This window comes from Micropterus dolomieu, linkage group LG08 (assembly GCF_021292245.1).
Source record: "Micropterus dolomieu isolate WLL.071019.BEF.003 ecotype Adirondacks linkage group LG08, ASM2129224v1, whole genome shotgun sequence".
Classification (NCBI taxonomy): Eukaryota; Metazoa; Chordata; class Actinopteri; order Centrarchiformes; family Centrarchidae; genus Micropterus; species Micropterus dolomieu.
The window spans coordinates 17688833-17709160 of record NC_060157.1 but is presented as its reverse complement, the minus strand read 5'-3'; the positions used below and the strand labels follow the sequence as shown (position 1 = coordinate 17709160).

Here is a 20328-nt window from a genome sequence, read left to right as displayed (position 1 = left end):
AAATAATGAAAATGTGTAAAGAAAGTATAACTCTACAATGAATTAATAAAGGGTAAAAATCTCCCTTGTAATATTCTTGCAGCCACATGATATCTATTATTTATAAAAATAGTAAAGAATCCATAAAAGTAGGTCATCAGCATGGAACACCAAAGACTTTAATTTGAATATTTAAACCCAGAGAGAGATCCCTGGCAGCACATCCGCTGAGTTTGCTCTGAACACGAGCAAACTGCAGTGGTAGCTTAGTCAACACACAGGAGAGATAATGGAGCAGGAGAGGCTGGCTCCTCGGAGAGTGATCGGGAGGATAAAGCTCAGTGAACCCAAGTGCTCCTGGCAGCAGTTAGGGAGGAAGGGCCTGGGCTCAGGGTGTGATAAAGGCAGAGAGTGGAGGTGCATGTGACTGGGTTTGATGTGATAAAAAAGGTCCACTTTCTATGTGGACCTGAAGTTATATACAAGACAGAGGGGGTGCATATGTCATATGCTGGATGCATGGAGTTGGGAGCAGGGTCATGGTGTGAAACAGCACATCATTTACAGTGTGTCCCCTGCTTGGGTCAAAACAGACAAAAAGGACATGTTTGTCATTTGTTACATTATGCAGCGAATCCATGGAGAGTTGGGAATCAGTCAAGGGAAGAGAGGAGAGGTGAGGGGAAGGTGAGAAACATTTTCAAGCGCAAAGACCATAAATTTAACACCTTCCCCTGTGCGAGCAGAGGGGGCAGGCGGGCGATCTTAAAGAAAGGGTAATGGAGAAAGTGATGAAGAAACGGGTAAAGGTATCTGTGACAAGAGTAAGAATGGAGGGTGTGCCGGCAGGGAGGCAGAGGAAATAAACAAGGCCAGGTAGAGGAAGGGGTGATTCGGAGAAGGGAAGCGAGAGCTGGGGAAAGCAGGCGTCGGGGTCATAAAAACTAGGAGATGTGTTCTGGCCTCTGGGTCTTCATATCTTTTACATTTCTAATTAAAAGAGATAAAGAGTGAGGGAGTCATCAATCCCACAGTGATTTCCCAGTTAAGGTTTTAGAGGGGGCTGTAAACTAGGCAGCCCGGCATCATTGATTTTATAATTAGCTATCGTCACCCCAGACTTAAGATGGAGGGAGTGTGGTAGAGGGGCATGAGGAGAGCTTAAAAGACTGGAGCCTGAGACTGCCGGAGGTGTGAGCAGTCACAAGGATGAAGATGATGAGGAGGTCAGGCCCGAGGGGTAGACTGTGAGAGAAAATCCTGAATGAGAAATGCACCTGAAATAGGCAACGAGCCAAAAGGGAATATAGGTTATATAGCTGTGTGAAAAGAAATGGCACAGTTAATTACCAGTGAAATGGCATGTGAGGATCAAAATATTGCTATGATCTTTGGCCAGAAAAAGACACATTAGACCCAATAATGGATACATAAACCATTTTATTATACAGAACCCCACCCAAACCCTGTTACATGAGCGATAAGAAAATACACTGCGGTGTACATGTGGGATAACCTTCACACACAAAACTTCAAAACAAACCATAACCACTGGAGCTTTATTGCAATAGGAGAAAGTGTCCTGACGAGGGGTACTCGTACTAGAGCTCTCAGTGGAACGACAAAAAAAAAAACACTTCCCTAAGACATAAAGTCAGATTACAACCACAAACAAAGACTACGGAGAATACATGTAGTGCGCTGTCTTCTGGGAAAGAATACCAGACTCTTCAAAATATTCAAACTTCTATATACTCAACATGTACTGCAACACCAGAATACCTAGTGACACAAGGTAAACGACAGGTTGGACAGACATTAACTTCTTTCATAACTACTTCAATAATCCTGTTCCTGCTGAAACGCTTTAAACATTCAAATCAATTTCTTTCTACCTTAAACTCAACATGCTGGTATCATTCCCTTTCATTAGCACCAACATCTCGCAACAATATAACTCATATATGTCAAATCTTAATACAGTGAGTATTTGAAGACAGAAGATAAAAACAAAAAGTGTAGATAAAATATGCGTAAACACAGCACACAATGGTAATGATTAAGATAATGATGAAAGGACACAACTGACACATTAAGTATCCGTATATCAACTTCATCTAAAAACTCTTCTATAGTAAAAATAGGGTGCAAATACAGCAGATAAAATCAAGCATCAAGTGTCTAGCAAATCTTCTTAGCCAAGCATGGAAAATCCTGTTACACATTGCACAAACAGTTGTGTGAAAAACAAACGCCTATTTCAAACTAAACCTGAATATACTTTCATTGCAGAATAACTCAAGTTAATTATAAATAGAAAATCATGAAAAATGCATACAGTATTGATTAAAAGGTAGGCAGCAATTTTTATTAAGCAGTATATTGCCACTGGGCTTGGGGATGTCGTGATGTCAGGATCTATAAAGATGATTTTCTTTCTTCTCTCATTATTTTAGGCACAAATTTAGAATTGCATGGATGTGAGATAAGATTTCTGTACAATACAAACCGTAACAAAGACCGACACTAAATATCCAAAATGACCAGCTAGTAAATTAGCATTTAATTTCAATAATTAAGAAACATAAAATTCAGGACCATCAACAAGTAAAGACTGTAGCTGATCTACAGTGAAAAAGCTTATGAGCATTAATTTTATAATAATGATGATTTGAAGTTACTGAAGTAGAAAGTTGCATCTTAGTAGACTTTAAAAACAATCTGGTTAATAAACACTATTTCAAATGCTTTTCCATCTTAGAGCGCCTCTGCATCGCTAAATTTCCTTAACTGCATCTGCACGACAACAGTCAGCTGCTAATGCATACAAGAAAGTGCATATCAAATCTTAGCTCTGAGTAAATGGAGGAGAAATATGATGTCATAGACCTACATTGCTGCAATATAATTCTAGCATGAAGCTGTATCATTTACTTTATGCTGCCATGAATAGCGTTCAAAGCTGCTGTGGAGAATTTAAAGCTGGAAGAGAGTTTTGCCATGATTTCCAGTGGAGCCCGGCCTGCACAAAACATCATAATTACAGTGCCTGTCATGACTCCTAATCACAAATGTCATAAAAACGACATAACATCCATCGTAAAGCTCTCGACGTAGCAATGATTCAACAGAAATCATTCCGCTACAGCCTGCGAACTCTCAAACGCCAGAGCCCGTGCCTAAAACTGTGCAACAGTCTTATGTCAGTCATAAACACGGTGTTGACCTGCCACCACAAGCATTATGTCATCCCTAACCACAAAACAGAGAGGGCAATAACAACAGTCTAGGAGAGAAAAACCAAGGTTCACGGCAGATACGATGTGAATTGCATATTAACATATTGTCTGTGTAGTGAGTGAGCTGTATGTGTGCTTGTTAGTGGAAGTAATGTGGAACCACATTAACTCCAAGGAAGTCCCCCTTCTACGCTTTTTGATCACTCGCCGTGGCTGTGGCTGGATGTCCACTGGTTACCATAGCGAGGTGTCGGCCAGATCACTGGAGGAGGACACAAAGCAGAGTGCGCGTGTGTGAAAAAGTGAAAGAAACACACATTCTGGCTGAAAGAGGAGGTTAGACTGAAGGAGCGGGTGAGTGGGAGAGAGAGGGCTTTAATGATGCTGAAAATTGGCCCGTGACTGCCATACACCCCTCAGGTAAATCATTGCTACAGCTTGCTGTCAACTTATCTGTCCCCTTGTCCTCCCATCTCGCCCCTCCCTCACCCCAGCTCTGTCTCACGCGGTCTCCCCCGCCTCACCCTGACTCAACTTCTTTTACGACCACATATTCAAAACTTCCATCTTCCAGCCATACTCGCCCTGTCACCATAAATAATGTGCCTGCGTGCATTAGCAAGCTTTGAATGTGAAACCATTTCTGTGTGAGACCAGAGGTGCAAAGTAACTAAGTAGTTGTTTCTCAGATACTTTCTTTCCTTTTGTACAATTTTAAACTACATTTACTTCATTCTACCATTTTGACATACATTCGGCTTTTACTTTTATACATTTAAGGGAGAAATATGATACATTTTACTCCACTGCATTTATCTGGCTGCTGTGTTCCCAAATTACTTTGCAGAGTAAGGTTGTACGCACAAATCAAGTCATGAGCTCATAAAATATGACGCATTGCTGGAGTTTAAAACCAGCCAGCATGACAGGAAGAAATGTGTTGGCTTGTTTGGCCTCAAAGAAATTTTCATTTTTAATATGCAGTCAGTAATGTTAATCTCCATTTCTGAACATTAAATCTTCAACTGTGCTCTATTTGTGGTGATTGTCTTATAGTCACTTGCCTTTCCCTTCATTAAGAGGAATACATTCTTACCTAAATCCCACAATATATTTTCAAGGCAAGGCAGTTAGCGTGTCCATGTCCATTCACATTATTTTCATCCAACAACATCAGCAGTATATGAAATAACTGTATTACTTGCAACACTTCCATGTGTTAATGTAACAACAAATTAACACTGTGAAAGTAGGAAAAGTACTTACATCCTTTACTTAACTAAAAGTACCACCAAAATACTACCTACATTATAAGTAAATGACAGTATTGTCAGCAAACTTATATCTATAACAACAAACAAAATTATATCTATATGATACTGTTCATACTGATGCAACAATGTAAAATAGCATTATACTGTTGTAGCGTGAGGTGGAGCTAGTTTTAATTAGTTGTGAACTTAAGTAGTTTGGTCCAGTGGTTTCCAACCCAAGGGTCATACCACCTCTAAAGGGTCACAAGATAAACCTGAGGGGTTGTGAGATGATTAATGGGGTAGAAAAAGAAGGGTGGAAACAAATCTGCTAAACAACTTTGTATTCATGTGTTGGACTAATCTTGGCTGTTTTTGTAGAATATTGGACACTTCTTTCACGCTTTGAGAGGTTATTTAGATGAAACTATTTAGAGGAGAACAGCTCATAGACAACTACAGGACATCTATAACATTCCGTCTGAAATTTAGCTGAGCAGAGGTCTAAAGTAGCATAAAATGGAAATACTTGAGTAAAGGAGAATTACCTCCAAACTGAACAAATTTAGCTACTTGTTTACTTTCCATCACTGGTGAAGGGAACTTCTCCTCAAAGTGACACCTTTTACCTTTGACATTTTAGAACATTCACTGCAAATACGTACAGTATTTATATAAGTAACATTTTGAACTACTTAAGTGTAATGGATATAAGTACACTTCCCTCCTCCTTTGTGTGTATTTGTGTATTCTATGTATGATCATGTGTGTTTTAGGCGGGAGGAGGTACCTGAGAACAGTGTCCGTGTGCTCAGATAGCAAAAGGGCTGTTTCCTCTCCAGAGCTGTGCCTTCCACACTGAAGTGGATCAGATTCCTCCTCCTTAACACCAGAGAGAAACACACACACACAGAGACTTAACACTTGTCTGTCCAGCAGCTATTACAGTCTAATAACTTGCAGACTAGCAGCCTAATTGCTTCTCGGAGATAATGTCTATATCAAACGACCCACTGCCCATGTTTAAATGGTGTGCATGGCTATCAGCATTAGGACATAGCTCATTTTCAGTATTGCACTTAATTATACGATGGTGAATGGCTCAGATAGCGCGTCTCACCGAATCAGAGCTGTGCGCCAGAGTGTCAGAGCCGGCCTGGTGGGGCGAGGAGAGCGGGGCTGGCTGGTTGATGACCACTGCGCTCCTCTCCGCCTCCCTGGGGGAGGGAGGAGGGGTGGCAAGGAGCATGGAGTCAGGCTCGCCCTGCTCACACAGGCTGTAATGTCCCAGAGGTCTTGGTGGGCGGAGGGGCTGCAAAGCCACTGGGTTCTCGTCCTCGGAGTCAGATAATGCACTGCCAGGCCGCCCTGCAAGATATAAACATTGGCAAAGAAAAAGTGGTCACTTTTCCTCAGAGCACGGCTCCTGTCACCCACGACACAGGCCATTCTAAACAATATTTAGTGTTGCTGTTGAATGATAGTTAACACTTTTATTGTTCACATCTGCAGGGCATATAGTAGATTAATGTGTGGCTCCATTCACCTGTAGAGGCAATCGGGGCAACACTCCACTTGGCACTGGCCACTGTTCCCATCTTCTGCTCCAGCTGACAGATGTACTCCATCAACTCCTGTAGTGGAAAATACAGCCATCATATCACACACCAGGGCTGGACTTTCATCACGGCTTCAGCAGCCATTACCCTCATAACCCTCATTATGTCCGACTTCTTCAAGCCACATAAAATGGTTACACAGCAAATACACAAAATTATGCTGGACACTGATTTTTAAAACATTGACCATCTCTGCCAGTAGCGGGCAAATGTGATGGTGGTTAGCCAACAAAAACTCTGCAGGCACTTTAACAGCAGCAACACTGCCTGCCCTGAAATCCACTGATTTATATTGCACCATAAACAATTTATATTGCACAATAACAACTAAGAAGACAACAACAGACAGAAGATTCCCAACACCTGCGGCATTCACAATCCCTGTGTACTTGTGTATATATTACATCAGTCAGCTTTAGGATATGAATATATCATTAATGCAGAGCCTTTAGAAATTCATAATCGCATTCGAACTTGAGAGTGGCACAAATTGTAACTAAACTCAATTTAAAGCTATAATGAGTAAAGCACTGCAGTTGTGAGCTGTGGAGAAAAACCTGTTACGATTTACTTGTTAATCCATTAAAGCCGTTCATTAGACTTGAAACCTTATCATCTGATAATAAACAGAGCAAAAAGTTGGTATCAATCCATACACGCAGTGTTTTCACAAGGATATCCCAATCCAGAACATTACAGTTTTCCCCTTTTTTGGACAAACTTTCTGTCAGCACAGATTCAAGTTTTCCCTCGTGACTAATCAAACAGTGTTTCTGACCTGTTTCTCTGCAAGTAGCTGCTCCTTCTCTTTTTGGGCGACCCTCAGGCTGGCCTTCAGCTCCTGGAGCTCCCTGCGGGTTTCACTCAGCTGAACCTGCAGGCCAGATATCAGAGGACAACAGGACATGTCAGAACCATCTGACAGACACTATGACTTAAAAATGACAACTGTGTCGTATACAGAGTAAATCTCAGTGAAGTTAGAGGAATAGCTTGACATTTTTGGAAATGTGCTTATTTCCTTCCTTGCAGAGAATACTGCTAGGGCAAATGTAAAGTCAGAGCCAGCAGGCAATTAGCATAGCTTAGCAAGACTCAAAGCAATCACGGTGACTACAAGACTCCAGGAAGTCACTGTGCCTGACCAAGATATATTTCCACCACTCAGATCCCTGTAAAACCACGTTTTGTCATTTTTACTGTTCTCTTGGTGTACGGATTAAATAAACGAGATACAACAGTTTTATTAATGAGCTTAAGAGGGTTTTTAAAACTCTGGACAGAGCAAGGCTTACTGCTTCCCCCTGTTCCCAGTCTTTATACTTGTAATAAATGATCATTTAAATGTGGTTTTAGTTACTGCAAACACACGTAAGTGAACTCACAAAATGACCCCTATAACAAGAAACACTGACTGCAGTTCTTAGTTGTCTTTCTCACCCGGTTGCAATCCTTTTCTCTCCCAAGCTCAACCTCCAGCTTCACTCTCTCCATCCTCTCCTCCTGCAGCCTCTCCTCTATCCTCTGCATCTCTGCACTGAGTTTCTCCAGACGCTCATGATCCTTCTGTGACACACACACACACACACACACACACACACACACACACACACACACTCTTAGTGAGTATACAACATGTTGACCTCAGGTAGCTGAAGTCACTGGACCATATGTAAAAATGCATTGTTTGCCACTTAAAGAGTTATGGGAACATTTCATCTTGATCATCAGATGCTATTTTGACACATCATGGCAGCTAACAACATACCTCAGCAGTAATGGAACATATGGCATACTCAAAACTCTACTCAAAAATATATAACTTTTTCTCCACTTCAGATACTACATTCTGCAGCTATACAGCACCTCAGCAGTGTGTTGCAGATTCTGCCTCTCCTGGGCCCAACGGGCTCTTCCCTCTCTTAGGGCCAGACTGGAATCTGCAAGCTGAAGGGTGAGTTGGGCAGCTTGCAAGCGAGCCTGATGCAATTCGGCCTGCCCGTGATCCCTCTGGGCTACCATGGCACTTAGATCACTCTTCAAGCCCTCTGCAGCACGCTCGCTCGCGTTCAGACGCTCCCAAAGAATCCGCTTCTCCTTCAGTGTTGCCTCACTCTCCGCCTGGCCATAATAAAGGAACAAGAATGTGTTGGTTGCCTACAGATCTGTGACTGCAGGTGATGGTGGTACACAATGCCAGTCCTGAAAAATAGCTAGTACTAAACTGAACTGACTTAAAACTTTGAAATGCCAAAATCTAAAGCACAAAGTCAAGGTATAATAGAAAACAGCACTCCATCTCCAGTAATTGAGACCACGTGCTGGCCCCAAATAAAATCTGGTGTCAGGTATAAATACATCTCCACTTATGAGAGGTCCTGAATTAGAAACTGAGATTAAAAATGAAAATTTGCAGAGTCCATCGTTATTATTAATCAATATATTATTCTCCACCTTTCTTTTAATTCCATCTCCTCTGATTTCCAAAGAAATTTCTGACCTCTTTCCTGTGGGCAGTGGTGAGTTTCTGGGTAAGGGTGGTGATGGTGCTTTGGAGCTGCAGGACACTTGTGTCTCTCTGGGCCAGCGAATTCCTCAGGCCCTGGAACTCCTTAGAAAGACTTCGGAGTTCACCCTCTGTCTGTTCCAGCTTGGTCTAAAAGACAGAAATAAATGACACAGATGGGAAGAGAAAAGGGAGATGTAGAAGAAAAGAACAAAGACTTAGGTTTTATTATGATACACAGCATGTTCTGAATTATAATTACCTGCAGGCTCTTTCTCTCACTCTCCTCTTCTTTTCTCTGAGCACCTGCCCTCTTTGCTCTTTCCTTCATCCTGCGCACACAGGTTTAGTTACTCACAATCTGACATAAAAGTAAAAGAAAATAAGAAGAGACAAAGAGAAAAAAAGAAAATCTCATACCTTTCCAACTCTGTCTCTCTTTCCACAGTTCTCTGTGTCAGGGTTTTCATATCCTCCTCCAGCTCTTTGATTCGCACTTTGCTCGCCTCCTTCGCATCTAATAAAGTACTTTTCTCCTTGGCTAGTGATTCTCCCAAAGCCTGCTCCTCCTAACAGACCAGAGGCATTTTACATTTTTATGAGTAATTTTAATTTATTCATGATACAGTCACAGTCTAACCATATGAAAATATTTTACATTTAACATTTTAATATAACAACCCAGACATTTCATTGAATTGCTAATATTTTTGATAATAATAATAATTTAATAATAGTTTTTTGTCAGAGAATAAAGGCACAGATACAGAGAAAAGTAAAGAAATGGTAACAGACAATTTGGTCCTAATCAAATGATCTTGCCCCTGTCATTTGCCTGGTGATGGCGCATTGGATGAGACACATGCCTTTGGTGTGAGAGACACGGGTTCAATTCCCCACTGTGACACATCTACCGGTGTGTCCCTGAGCAAGACACTTAACCCCTAGTTGCTCCAGAGGCGTGCGACAGCTGACATATATAGCCATTGTAAGTCGCTTTGGATAAAAGCGTCAGCTAAATGTAAATGTCTAGCCCACCTTCTGCATCCTCTCCATCTCCTCGATTTTCTCTCGACTCTGCCTCAGCTCTTCCTGCAGCCTGGCGATATCACTTTCTAGATCTTTGCGTCGTCTGTCCCAGGCCTCCCTCGCCCTCTTGTACGCTTCCTTCTCTTCCCCCCTCTGCCTGTTTGCCGCCTCCTGCACCTGCAACAGTTCAGCGCGCTCTCGCAGACATTCCTGCAGTCGACTCTGAGAAGAGACAGGAGGAAGCATTCAAGCAGATGGGGAATCATAATTGTTTTTGTATCAACATGCGTTCGTGTTTCAAAATTGAAAACATGCTGTCCTTTACTACCTTATCTAGTCAATCTATTCTGCATTTATTATGCTCACCTGCAGCAGTTCAGCCCTGGGCACTACCAGCAACATGTCTGTGCTTCCTTCCTCTCCATGGGGCTCCTCCTCAAGGGTCACCAGATCCTCAAGTGGCTTCGGTGCGCAGAAAGTGAATTTCGAGCTGCGGGAGGCCACTTCCCCCTTAGCATCGATATATACAAATTCATACTCTTGGGAGGTGGGCTTGGGTAGGTAGGAGGCTAAAAAGCAGTAGAAAAAAAGATGTGTCATGTGTCAAAATGAATTTGCTATTAAGAATAATGTGTTTCAAAATTGCTAACTTTTGTTTTTGAAATGGCTACCCAATAGAGCTATGAAAAAGAACAAGCTGGAACCTAAATGCATTTTAGGTCATTTATGTAAATTACCTTTGGAAGAGCTAATTGCCTTTTAAGATTACTAGAAATCTTACTGATACAGCATGACAGTATTTTGGAAGGTCTGTTGAGGCTATACAGTATAATCATTTAAAGAATTTCTGAATTTATTTTACATTTGTATGGCTGTATTATTGTAATGCATAAAACATAACATTTACAAATAAAATATACAAATTATATTTAAAAATGGAATTTAGGATTTGCAATACAGCTTCCGACCACCAGTGGCAGCACTTGGTCGTTCAGCGCAGGTGAGCGAATGAAAAAAGAAATGGCGTTGCACACCATCTTGGATTTTACCGCGTCGTTTAATGGAAATTGCGCGTGCTCCCTAGGCTGAGGTTTTGTTACTTTACACCATCCTGATATCGTGGAGAAGTCCGATTTGCTTCGAGTGAGTTCCCGTTTTCTTCCGGTAAAATACTTAATAAGTGTCACTCAAACGGTTCCTGTAGCTAGCTAACTCTTGACAGGTGTTGATTGACTTTGGAGATGCCTCTCAAAGCAGAGCCACGTAACGTGAGCTGCTTTAAGAGCACCTGTGGTGCTCAAACAAATGCTCACATTTTGTGAGATATGCTTAGTTGATATGTTAACGTTACTGTAGATTAGATGAAAATATTGAGTCTTTTCTCTGTCTGTTCAGTAGAGTGATTGGGCCATAACATATTTACCATGGCTAACGTCATACGCAACTGGTTTCTTGACTAAGGATAGCTGTGCTATTAGTATAACCTTGCAATGGACTTCTAATGCATTGACTAGTTTAACCATATTTGCCAATTTCCCCACATTATTGACCCGCTTGTTTCATTTTTATCCACTCTTAACAAAACACAGAGAAACTGATGATGATAACTTGGAGCAGCGAGCAGGCACCCACAGTCCGTGACTTCATCCAGCCCATAAAGTAAGACAACCTAATATTACCCTTCTCTCACACAGGCTATAGCTTCATGTTTAGAATGATTTACTTGGTATTTCTGTTTCACATCATATGCACAGTAAAGTGGCCAGATAGAAAACAGACAAAGATGACATTCAGCAAAGTTTATGAGCTGTATTGTAAATTAGTTAGGTCATGGTCCAGGCAACCTTCTTTTTAAATCACTGCATCGCTTATGATAAGGAACCATCGGAAGACTTTCCTTCCTCTGCTCTCCTTCCAATGAAGAATGACACTGACAGTATGCTTAAGTTAGTCATAAATCACTAAATCTGAGGTTAATGCCACCTGCTGCACACCTGTCCCTGACTGAATAAGGCTTATCAGTTTGTAGGACAGGACAGAGTGAACACTGTATTCAGCTGTAGTAGTCAGAGCAGGCTTTGAGCCAGTCTTTGTCATCCTCATTTCTCAACCTCCTGCACAGAAATTCATTCAGACAATGACAGAGACTATGTCTTTGTTAGAGACCAAGCTAAAAGGTACATTTGTCTTCTGCACAGGATATTTTCACTTTTACAACTGTAGAAATGCTCTTTTAAGATAGAAATAACATTTTCCTCCAGTCGCTACACCAGTCGCCAGGCTTTTGTATACAACAGACCAATTCAATTTACAGAAACATCAATCTCCTGCTGAAGGTTTTATGTGTGGATGTAAGCACTGTACTAGTATAGATTCTGGCTAACTATGGGGAATAAAACACAGTTGGAAAACAACAGCAAGAGTACCCTGGAAGTGCACACAGCAGTTGACATCCGTGCCCTCTTGATAGTCAGCTGGGGCCAGTGCCCAAACAAACGTGTGGTAATCCTTCACTGATGACCATCCCACCTTAGGAAAAACAGAAACATGCACACACTGTTACCTTGAAGCTTAATACCTATACCCTTCATTCACTTGATTTCTGTGACTGACATCTGGTTAACGATACCTTAAAGAGCCCTATCCAGTCATTACTGGCCCAGTTGTGCTGTGAGCTCAGTGTGTAGTGGCAATCGACTCTGCTCTGAGGAAAGTAACTGCAGCCCACGTTTCTGAACTCCACTCGCCAGGGCTTTTCCATAGCAACGCAGAACAACGACAGGCTATTTTGCACCTATAGGGGGAAAAAAACACCCCACAATGTTCAAACTTGAGTTGACAACAGTAGTTGTTTTTAGGTTATGTACTACAGATTCAAGGTAGAAAGTGACATGACACGGTTAGATGAGCTAATTGTGAAATAGGTAAGAGGTGAACAATGAAGAACAAACAGGACGGGGCCAGCAGTCTGTGAATATTTATTCAGTGAAAGAAGATATCCTGACTGAGTGCACACTTGAGGAGATGACACCAGAACTAAACCTCAGTGACAGCGTGGCCTTTGAGCAACATGACATATTGCATGTTTGTCACTGGGGCTATTTCAGTCATAGTCAACATGTTTGCTATTGTACCCCATCACGTGTGAGCATGCAGTACAAGGTGTCTGGGGCCTCCAGCATGTATGGGGCTAGCAAATACACTCAAGGTGAGTTTTAAGGAATTCCTGCCTGCAGTTAACCACACAACTTGGAGACACATATGGTTTACAGAAAGCATTATTTATTCATTTAGCATTGTGTGACTCCACTATAAGCCATATGTTGCTGGATGTACACACTTGTGGCAGAAATTCGATGACTATCAAAAGATTAATATGACAATGTGTGCAACACTTAGATAACTGTAAAAGCCCTATTGTACAAACGCTGCACTTCCGGATGACTTCTCCATACTTTTTCCTGTGGTACAGTCATAATCCAATAAAATTATAGGGGAGTAGAGGTTTCTATTTTAGTAAAGCATCCTTCTAAACTGAGGAATAAGGGAGGAAACCTTTCTACTGCAGGAAATTTTGCAGATGCCGTCGAAAACCATAGATCAGTGAGGAAAATCTACAGCAGCTTTCAGGGGGGGGTTCACATTACACAGCACGAGGCTTGAGGCCCAACAGTAGCACATGTCGAGAAAACAGTGTCTCATGCACGTCGATGCGAGCTAAGCAAGACAGACCTTGTAATCAGAGCCATTAAAGGTAGATTTGAACATGTACTCGGTAATTATCAATGTCCAATCTGTTGTGTGCTGCGCGTGCACGCCAAACGAGACAATAACAGGCTTTGTTAACTACGAAAAGCATCTGCGCACATTGTCTTTCGACCGTCTCTGATGTCCTCCTTACCTTTTTTATCGCCCTCTCTTCTCTCTAAATAGTCTAAACGAGCCGTAACTCTGTCAGATACAGGACTCACAATCCGTGAGAAAACAGCGAACACATGAGCGATGCGGTGCTGCGCGTTGCTCCTCAGGCTCAGTTGCTCCACTAACCCGAAACAATAACAAAAAACAAAGCACAACACAAGCATGACAGCTTCACGTCCACGGCGGAATTATGGGAGCTGTTGTTCACCACGTCGATGAAGCGACGCTGAAAGGCAGTACTTTAAACTACAATCCCCAAGCTCTCAAGCAGAACAGCGGAGGTCGCGCTGGATGTAACATGATGCTTCTCATCGGCCCGCCGTTACTTTTTTCATCGGATGTGAAAGCACAGAGGGCCATTGGTTGTCCGACAGAGTTTTTAACACTAATTTCAGTTGTGACCAATGGAAATTAGAATATCTTGTGTGCGGTGAAGAAAACAACTAATAGCGGGCGCTGCAGCGAAACGGATGTGTGCAAAGTGGGGAGAGTTGTGAATTGTTTATTTTTTTTTCCTCATTTGCTTTTCATCTCATAGGCTTCATCGTTTCCCCTGCACCTGGATGGTAGACTGTACACTATGAAGGCTATTTAATTTAAATTACATTCAAATATTATAGGTTCTCTGCGACCTGCACAACATTTATATAATTTTTGTTTGAAATTGTGTTAATCAGTTGAATCCATAGACTGTATATAAACAGGTTGAATCATGTCTCCCGGCTTTACTCAGTTATCTGTACATAGTCAATCGATGTTGATTTGATGGGTGATTCTATTTTTATTAAAACCCATTAATTCTATTTTTTGGCAATTGGTTTGAGCGATGCTTCTTATCTCAGACTGTGCCCCATTAACATGTCGAGTTATTAGTGAAGCAGCATGATGATGTTACAGCGTCTGACAGCAGATGGCAGTATACCATCTTGAAAACCCAAATGCTTTGCTTTCTGGTTGTCAGATGCAAACCGTATCTCTAAACCCTCCACAACACACAGTGCATGCGTTTTAGCCTCCTGAGACTGTCCCATTGCCTTAGCCTGCTTAGTGCACATTTTTGTGGCTTTTTCCATAATGTAGGACAGGAGAGACATTAGATAAAATAAATTTAAATTAAATAATTGCTAGATAATATTAAGAAACTTATTTAATGCTTAATTAAGCTTGGTGCAATTAAGGTTTAGTAAGTATTACAACAGTACAGCAAAGTGTATGACTGTATGAGTAGGTCGATGACAATACCACTGTAAAATCACTGACTGGGAGTGTATTACAGTAACCTTGTTAAATTCTTTGTTTGGGCCAAAATGCCTAATTGTGACTTCTTAAATAAAATACATTTAAAACTGATGATTAAGGGAAAATCTCCATTGCCAGACACTCTGGACGAGGCACTTGGCTGCTTGCGACCACAAGAAAGCAAAAAACCCAGATCATAGAAGTGGAAATTAAAGCCAGTGTTTAAGATTTAAGATCATGCCTCAGGAACTGCATCTTAAATAATGCTCATCCCATATTATTATAGTTATTGATGTTCTTCCCATAGCCTGCTTATTTATCTCTGCTCATTGACGAGTCAATCCAGTCACACAGTACTTTACTCCTCCTCAATTAGTAAGTCCAGTTTGGCTAATTTAGTCTGTTGAAGACACTATAAGGACGCTTCATGTAATTTTATGCCGACGGACAGTCGATGTTGAGACCCTATAAATTGTGTTTAAGTGGATTAATAGTGTGCTGAGCCTGTGTGAGCAAAGTGGTCCTGGAAGTAGTGGCTCTCTATGCAGCTGGATAATTAAATTGGCTTGCTTATTCAGAAGCAAATGTTTACATGTGTGTTTTATGCTAGGATGTTTGGAAGTAAAAATATAAACAATGTTCAAGTTCCTTAATTTGATTTAGTTGCTTCTAGCTTCCACAAGATTCACAATGGGTGTCTTGCTTCAGCTTTTTTTTATCATGATTTCAATTAACTAAAGTGAAAAGCCAGACATGTATGTACATGCAAGACCTCTTTATAAATGAATCTTAACCTCTTGAAGGCCTACAGGCTTTGTACCTGTTTTGCTAATTGTTTGGGGTGTTGTCGTACTATTATTTCAGAAAACAGTATGACAGACCTCAGGTAGCCTTGACTTTGAAGCCTCACTGTTGTGTGAAGTTAAAAGATGGCTGTGCAGTAGGAATGCGAGGCTTCACCCTAATAGACACTAGACTGAACGTGGGTTGTCGTGAAACTGCTTGATCTTGACCTGGCTGCCTACTCTTATGGCTCCTCTGTCTGTCATACCCCCCCACCCCCCCCACCCCCTACCCCCAACACATGCACATGTACGTCGCAGTCACACACACAACATATTAATTTATTCTTATTTCTTTTGGAAGTATAAACTGGACTAAAATAAACAGATTGAAGAATTATGTAGGGAAAAAAAACGCCCACTATCAACTGTTCTGGCCTCTGCATGCTATTTATTTATCGTTTCTAGAACTATTCCACACAAACGTAATCCCTGTCGTCTGCTGATTTCTAGCAGCCTGGCTTGGAATTCCTCTCAATATAAGAAAATGGTATAGCCCCTGAGTGCTACTGCAGTTTTATTACCTGAGGTGGTCTGTCTGAATATAGCTTACCACATGTCTCATTCAAAGGGAATGGCAGGTATGTGTCACTAGTCATAAATTGTAACTTGCCTTCAGCAGTAATCAGTTGCCAAGGAAACCTCAAATGGGATTATGACCTTCTGTTGTGTATAGGCAAGTAAGCCATTAGAGATGTCAGCATCCAAGAGACAAACATTAAAGATTTATTTCAGTAAACAATTTATTTTCTCATCATACTAAATTAATGTGTGATGTGTCCTGTGTGTGGGAATAGAGCTTTTAGAGATACAAGTTTCTTTCTAGGAAGGATGTAGTATTATTTTAAGCACTAAAAGCGTTTTGGAGTTAAATTACACCCATCACTGTGGGGTGAGTGATGTAATCAGTGAGGGCTGCATAACCACACCGTCAAGGAAAGGCATTAGAAGGGTAGAAAACAAAGAAAGAGGGAGCAGAGTGCCTGGAAAGGAGGGCAGAGTGTTGGGAGGGCGGAGATGGAGAAATGGGGGACGGTGGTATTTAGTATGCACGGCCAAGCTGCCCCATCTGCTTAGCGCAGCAGTCCCTGTCGTATAACTGTCTACAGGCCGTGGGCCACATAAAGAATGTCTCAGATTTGATGTAATTCCGCAAAATTAATGACAGCTTTACTCGGTATGGGCCGTGAGGGAATGATTAGTGTTTGATCGTCCATCTGATCAGTTCCCTTGGCTGGCTGCAGGAGAGATGCTCCACTATATGCCGGCATACTGCCTATGGCAAGCACACACACGCACACACAATTACACCTATCCCAAACTCATTCCTGGGCCCCCATGCTCTAGTTTAGGTTTGAGTTCTGGTTTCTGTTTCCCTCAACACAGACAACCAATATCTTGTTAAACTCTGTGTGCTGTGATACTTCACATCAAAATGAACACCTTCTGATGGGCTGGATGCAGGTCCCACTGGTGGTGTGATTGTGTGCAGGCTGTGCAGTATTTCAAAGGAAAGTGGGCCAACCAGCATCCAATTTAGAGAACTCTGAGGTCACAGTATGACCTTTTACAAGATATGCTTTACTGCAGTTGTGATTGGAATTGGGTATTAGTTTTTAAAAGAGATGGGGAATGGATTGGGAATTTGAGTGAAGAAATTGATCCACTGGATGGATTGCAGGAGTTGGACAAGTGGAATTCCTCTCCTCCTTTTAATTCGCCCCCACCTTAGCCGGGCCCAACCCCCATCTCTTTCCTCCTCTTGGGCTGCTGCGTTTACAAGCAAAGGGGGCATTCTGTTTTACAAGTGAGCCCGGTGCGTCTCGGTGTGCTAGCAACATTAAATTTGAACCCGTCTTATCTGTGCAAAGCGTGAGGCTTTAGATCAGAGGCTGTCATGCTGCTGCCATGAGGCTCCTGTGCGCTTTTATGTAATGTGGTGCAATCAAAAACCCAGCAGACAATTAAAGCGAGCTGATAGATAAACAAGTGATTGAAAACAGGGATGTTAGTTTGTGGAATTTTAAGGAACAGTTGGGGGAGGGTAGTTTCATTGCTGAGCGGTTTACCATTAACGAGGCCAAGTCCAACACATGACATGCATTCTTCAGCCAAATAAAGTGTTACCATCACTTCAAAACAGACTGATCTGGGGAAAAATGTTGTTACCTATTCTGTGCTGAGTTGCATATGGCTAAGCTAATTTCCCATTTGACCATTAGCACTCTGGTCCACTACCAAGCACGGGGAGCCTAATTCAGCAAAGGCTTGGGGAGGGTTGTGTTTCTGCCAACACAGATTGTTGGACAGATTGGCGATCCTTCACTGTGTATGGATGCAGTGCTTTTCCCTGAAATTGTCGGCCATTATAACAAATGACTTGCAAAAACACTATTAAAGTAAACAAAAAAACCTCTTGCATCTGTTTTGATGCTAGCCCTGTTCCAGTTCAATTGCAGCTCAGTTCATTATACCCTCTCAGTTTTCCCTCTTTCCTCAGTGTTTTTCCATTTTTGTACTCCCTTCCATAACACTGTCTTTCCAAATTACTTGAACGTGTTTCCTCCCGCCTGGGTCCCCCCTTCCCAATCGGCATCGTCTGATCTCCTTTCATTCTGCCCTCTTTCTTGGCCCACTCCTCCTCCCCCACTGCTTTCTCTTTCTCCTCCACATTTTATATTTTTGGCTGAGCGGAGGACCTTTCTTAGCACAGTGACCTTTCTGGTTTTAAATTAAGCCCCACTGCGGCATGTCTCCCTTCATAGACCGCCGGTTACGAGCCTTCAGAGAACCGCAAAAAAATAACGATTCTGATGAAATGGCCCCTTTTTAAAAAGCTCTTCCAAATTCCTTTTACATTTTTCTTCCCCTCTTCCCCCCTTTCTGATCGCCTTAATATTCACACTAATGAGGAACATCCTACAGAGCAAACCATGGAAAATGTGAGATGAGACACATGCACATACCTCCCCACATGCACATCATACACACACTGTTGCTCATTGCTAATGGGTTCTAATCAAATGCCATGTATGTTTGAAGTGATTTATGAAAACTGGGCAACCTATGCTTGCAGTGTGATTGCTTAATCAGAAAGAGACCATTTTTCAATGGATAACCCAGTTTGTGGCCTTTTAGAAGAGACCATGTTTTACATTATGTGATTAATAGGCTTCTATTAAATTGTATTTAGATGATGAATGGTTTTTACTACATTAAGGTCATGTTCATACCTGGTAGCTCTGTATTTGTTTCAATACTTCACATATGTCCAGAATTTCACAGTATGATGTCAACAGGCTGGTGCTGTGTTCGGAAACAAGGTGATGATAAACCTCAGTGTAGTATAGTCATACAGGACCTCCCAGGTGCTGAGTAAGGCTGTAAGGGCCTTGTTCACTATCATCATCCTCTGCTCTACTGTGCACAATCCTGCCTTGCTTCTGGAAAATGGAAATGAGGACTATGACTTGGTTAACCAAAGCGTGATACAGAAATGTGCCTGATTTAATTGAAACATGAGCTGTGTTCTTTCTTTCTAAAGCCACAATCAAACCATACCTGTTCATTGCACCCCTATAAAACTCAAGACAGAGCAAGCAACAACAATTACAGGGAATAATCAGAGCAAATAAGCTCTCCAGTCAGGGCTAAGTTTAGCCTCGTGGGAAAAGGCTTCCAATGAGTGTTGTGGAAGTACAGTGTCTTGGACACACACTCTAAATTTAGTTGAGGTACAACAAACTTTACTATAATGTGTTCATGGATTTTGGTATTATTCAGTCATGTATATCTTTTATTTAATCAGGTAATCTGAGATCAAGATATTTTTTTGTAAGAAAGACCTGAGTACAGCAGAAGAAATAAGCATAGAGAGAAGACACATGGCAACAGCATCAGAAGCAATCACAGACTTGTAATATTAAAAGTTGAAATCCCACAGTGGGATAAGACATTCAAGTTTTTAAATCCTTTGTAGCCTTAATTTATTCCATTAATAGGTACCATATTATTTGAAGGCAGTCTTACCAAATTCGGCATGTATCTGTGGGTTATCTAGAAGTAGCTAGTCCTGAGATATGGTGATGTAGCTTTAAATTTGAGAAGAGAGATGATTTACTAAGGCGGCTTTATTAGAAGACCTTTCTATAAACAAAGATAATGGTGTGTAATTCTCTTCTTGTTGGTAGTAAGGACCTGCCGGCTTTGTCATATAGTGCACAGTCATTAGTATATTTAATGCAGCATAAGGCACAATGATACTTGCAACATAAAACTTATTTTTTTTTTTTAATTCTGGAAGAGGTTAGCACCATACTGGGTTTATTGCACTGGGAGGATGGCTGTATTTAAGCACATTGGAGCTGCACTTTTTTTCAGTTACATATTTTGTGTCATAAAATTTCCACTGACACCCTCAGATGCATAGACAGTATCCAGGGGGGAAAAAGGGTTGTGGAAAATTCAGAACAACCTGTGACTTGATGTGGAAATTTGCAGACATCAGATGTGCTGGGTTTTCTCTACTCAACAGATTGGTCTTCTCCACTAAAGGCGAGGTGCACTAGAGCCTTGAATATTAATCCCACCCTTATATTGGCTGCATCTAACAACACGCAGAGATGATTTCTGGGGCCTCTCTCCTAAGGTGCTCCTTGCAGCCTTGGTAACCCTAATGAATTATGGGCCAGCCCAGTTAAA

General features: G+C 41.6%; 2 protein-coding genes across 9 annotated transcripts in view; one reads left to right on the top strand and one right to left on the bottom strand.

Moving 5' to 3' along the window:
- Nucleotides 1-1399: 1399 nt before the first annotated feature.
- calcoco1a (calcium binding and coiled-coil domain 1a) lies at nucleotides 1400-13684 on the bottom strand. Its single transcript, XM_046055529.1, has 15 exons — nucleotides 13527-13684; nucleotides 12255-12419; nucleotides 12052-12154; nucleotides 9992-10194; nucleotides 9635-9847; nucleotides 9017-9165; nucleotides 8859-8928; nucleotides 8591-8746; nucleotides 7957-8211; nucleotides 7531-7656; nucleotides 6869-6964; nucleotides 6018-6105; nucleotides 5592-5839; nucleotides 5262-5353; nucleotides 1400-3480 (listed from the first exon to the last, which is right to left on the bottom strand). The coding sequence occupies exons 2-15, from the start codon at nucleotides 12384-12386 to the stop codon at nucleotides 3453-3455; spliced, it is 1959 nt and encodes a 652-aa protein (XP_045911485.1). The 5' UTR covers nucleotides 12387-12419; nucleotides 13527-13684; the 3' UTR covers nucleotides 1400-3452.
- hoxc11a (homeobox C11a) overlaps nucleotides 10609-20328 on the top strand; it is a 93872-nt gene continuing 84152 nt past the window's right edge. For 7 of the 8 annotated variants that reach the window (XR_006825904.1, XR_006825905.1, XR_006825909.1 and 4 more), the window contains exons 1-2: nucleotides 10609-10768; nucleotides 11215-11284. The gene's annotated coding sequence lies outside the window, so the exon portion shown is untranslated. Of the gene's footprint in view, nucleotides 10769-10848; nucleotides 10894-11214; nucleotides 11285-20328 lie in introns of those variants that run through there. The other variant, XR_006825906.1, reaches the window with a different exon arrangement.

Bases quoted from the DNA above. Each gene is read 5' to 3' on its own strand.
- calcoco1a (XM_046055529.1), bottom strand. From the start codon at position 12,386: ATGGAAAAGCCCTGGCGAGTGGAGTTCAGAAACGTGGGCTGCAGTTAC. The intron at 5,840-6,017 runs GTGAATGGAGCC...TATATCTTGCAG, and splicing joins TGCCCCGATTGCCTCTACAG to GGCGGCCTGGCAGTGCATTA. The intron at 3,481-5,261 runs GTACCTCCTCCC...GTCCTCCTCCAG, and splicing joins CACACGGACACTGTTCTCAG to TGATCTGGCCGACACCTCGC.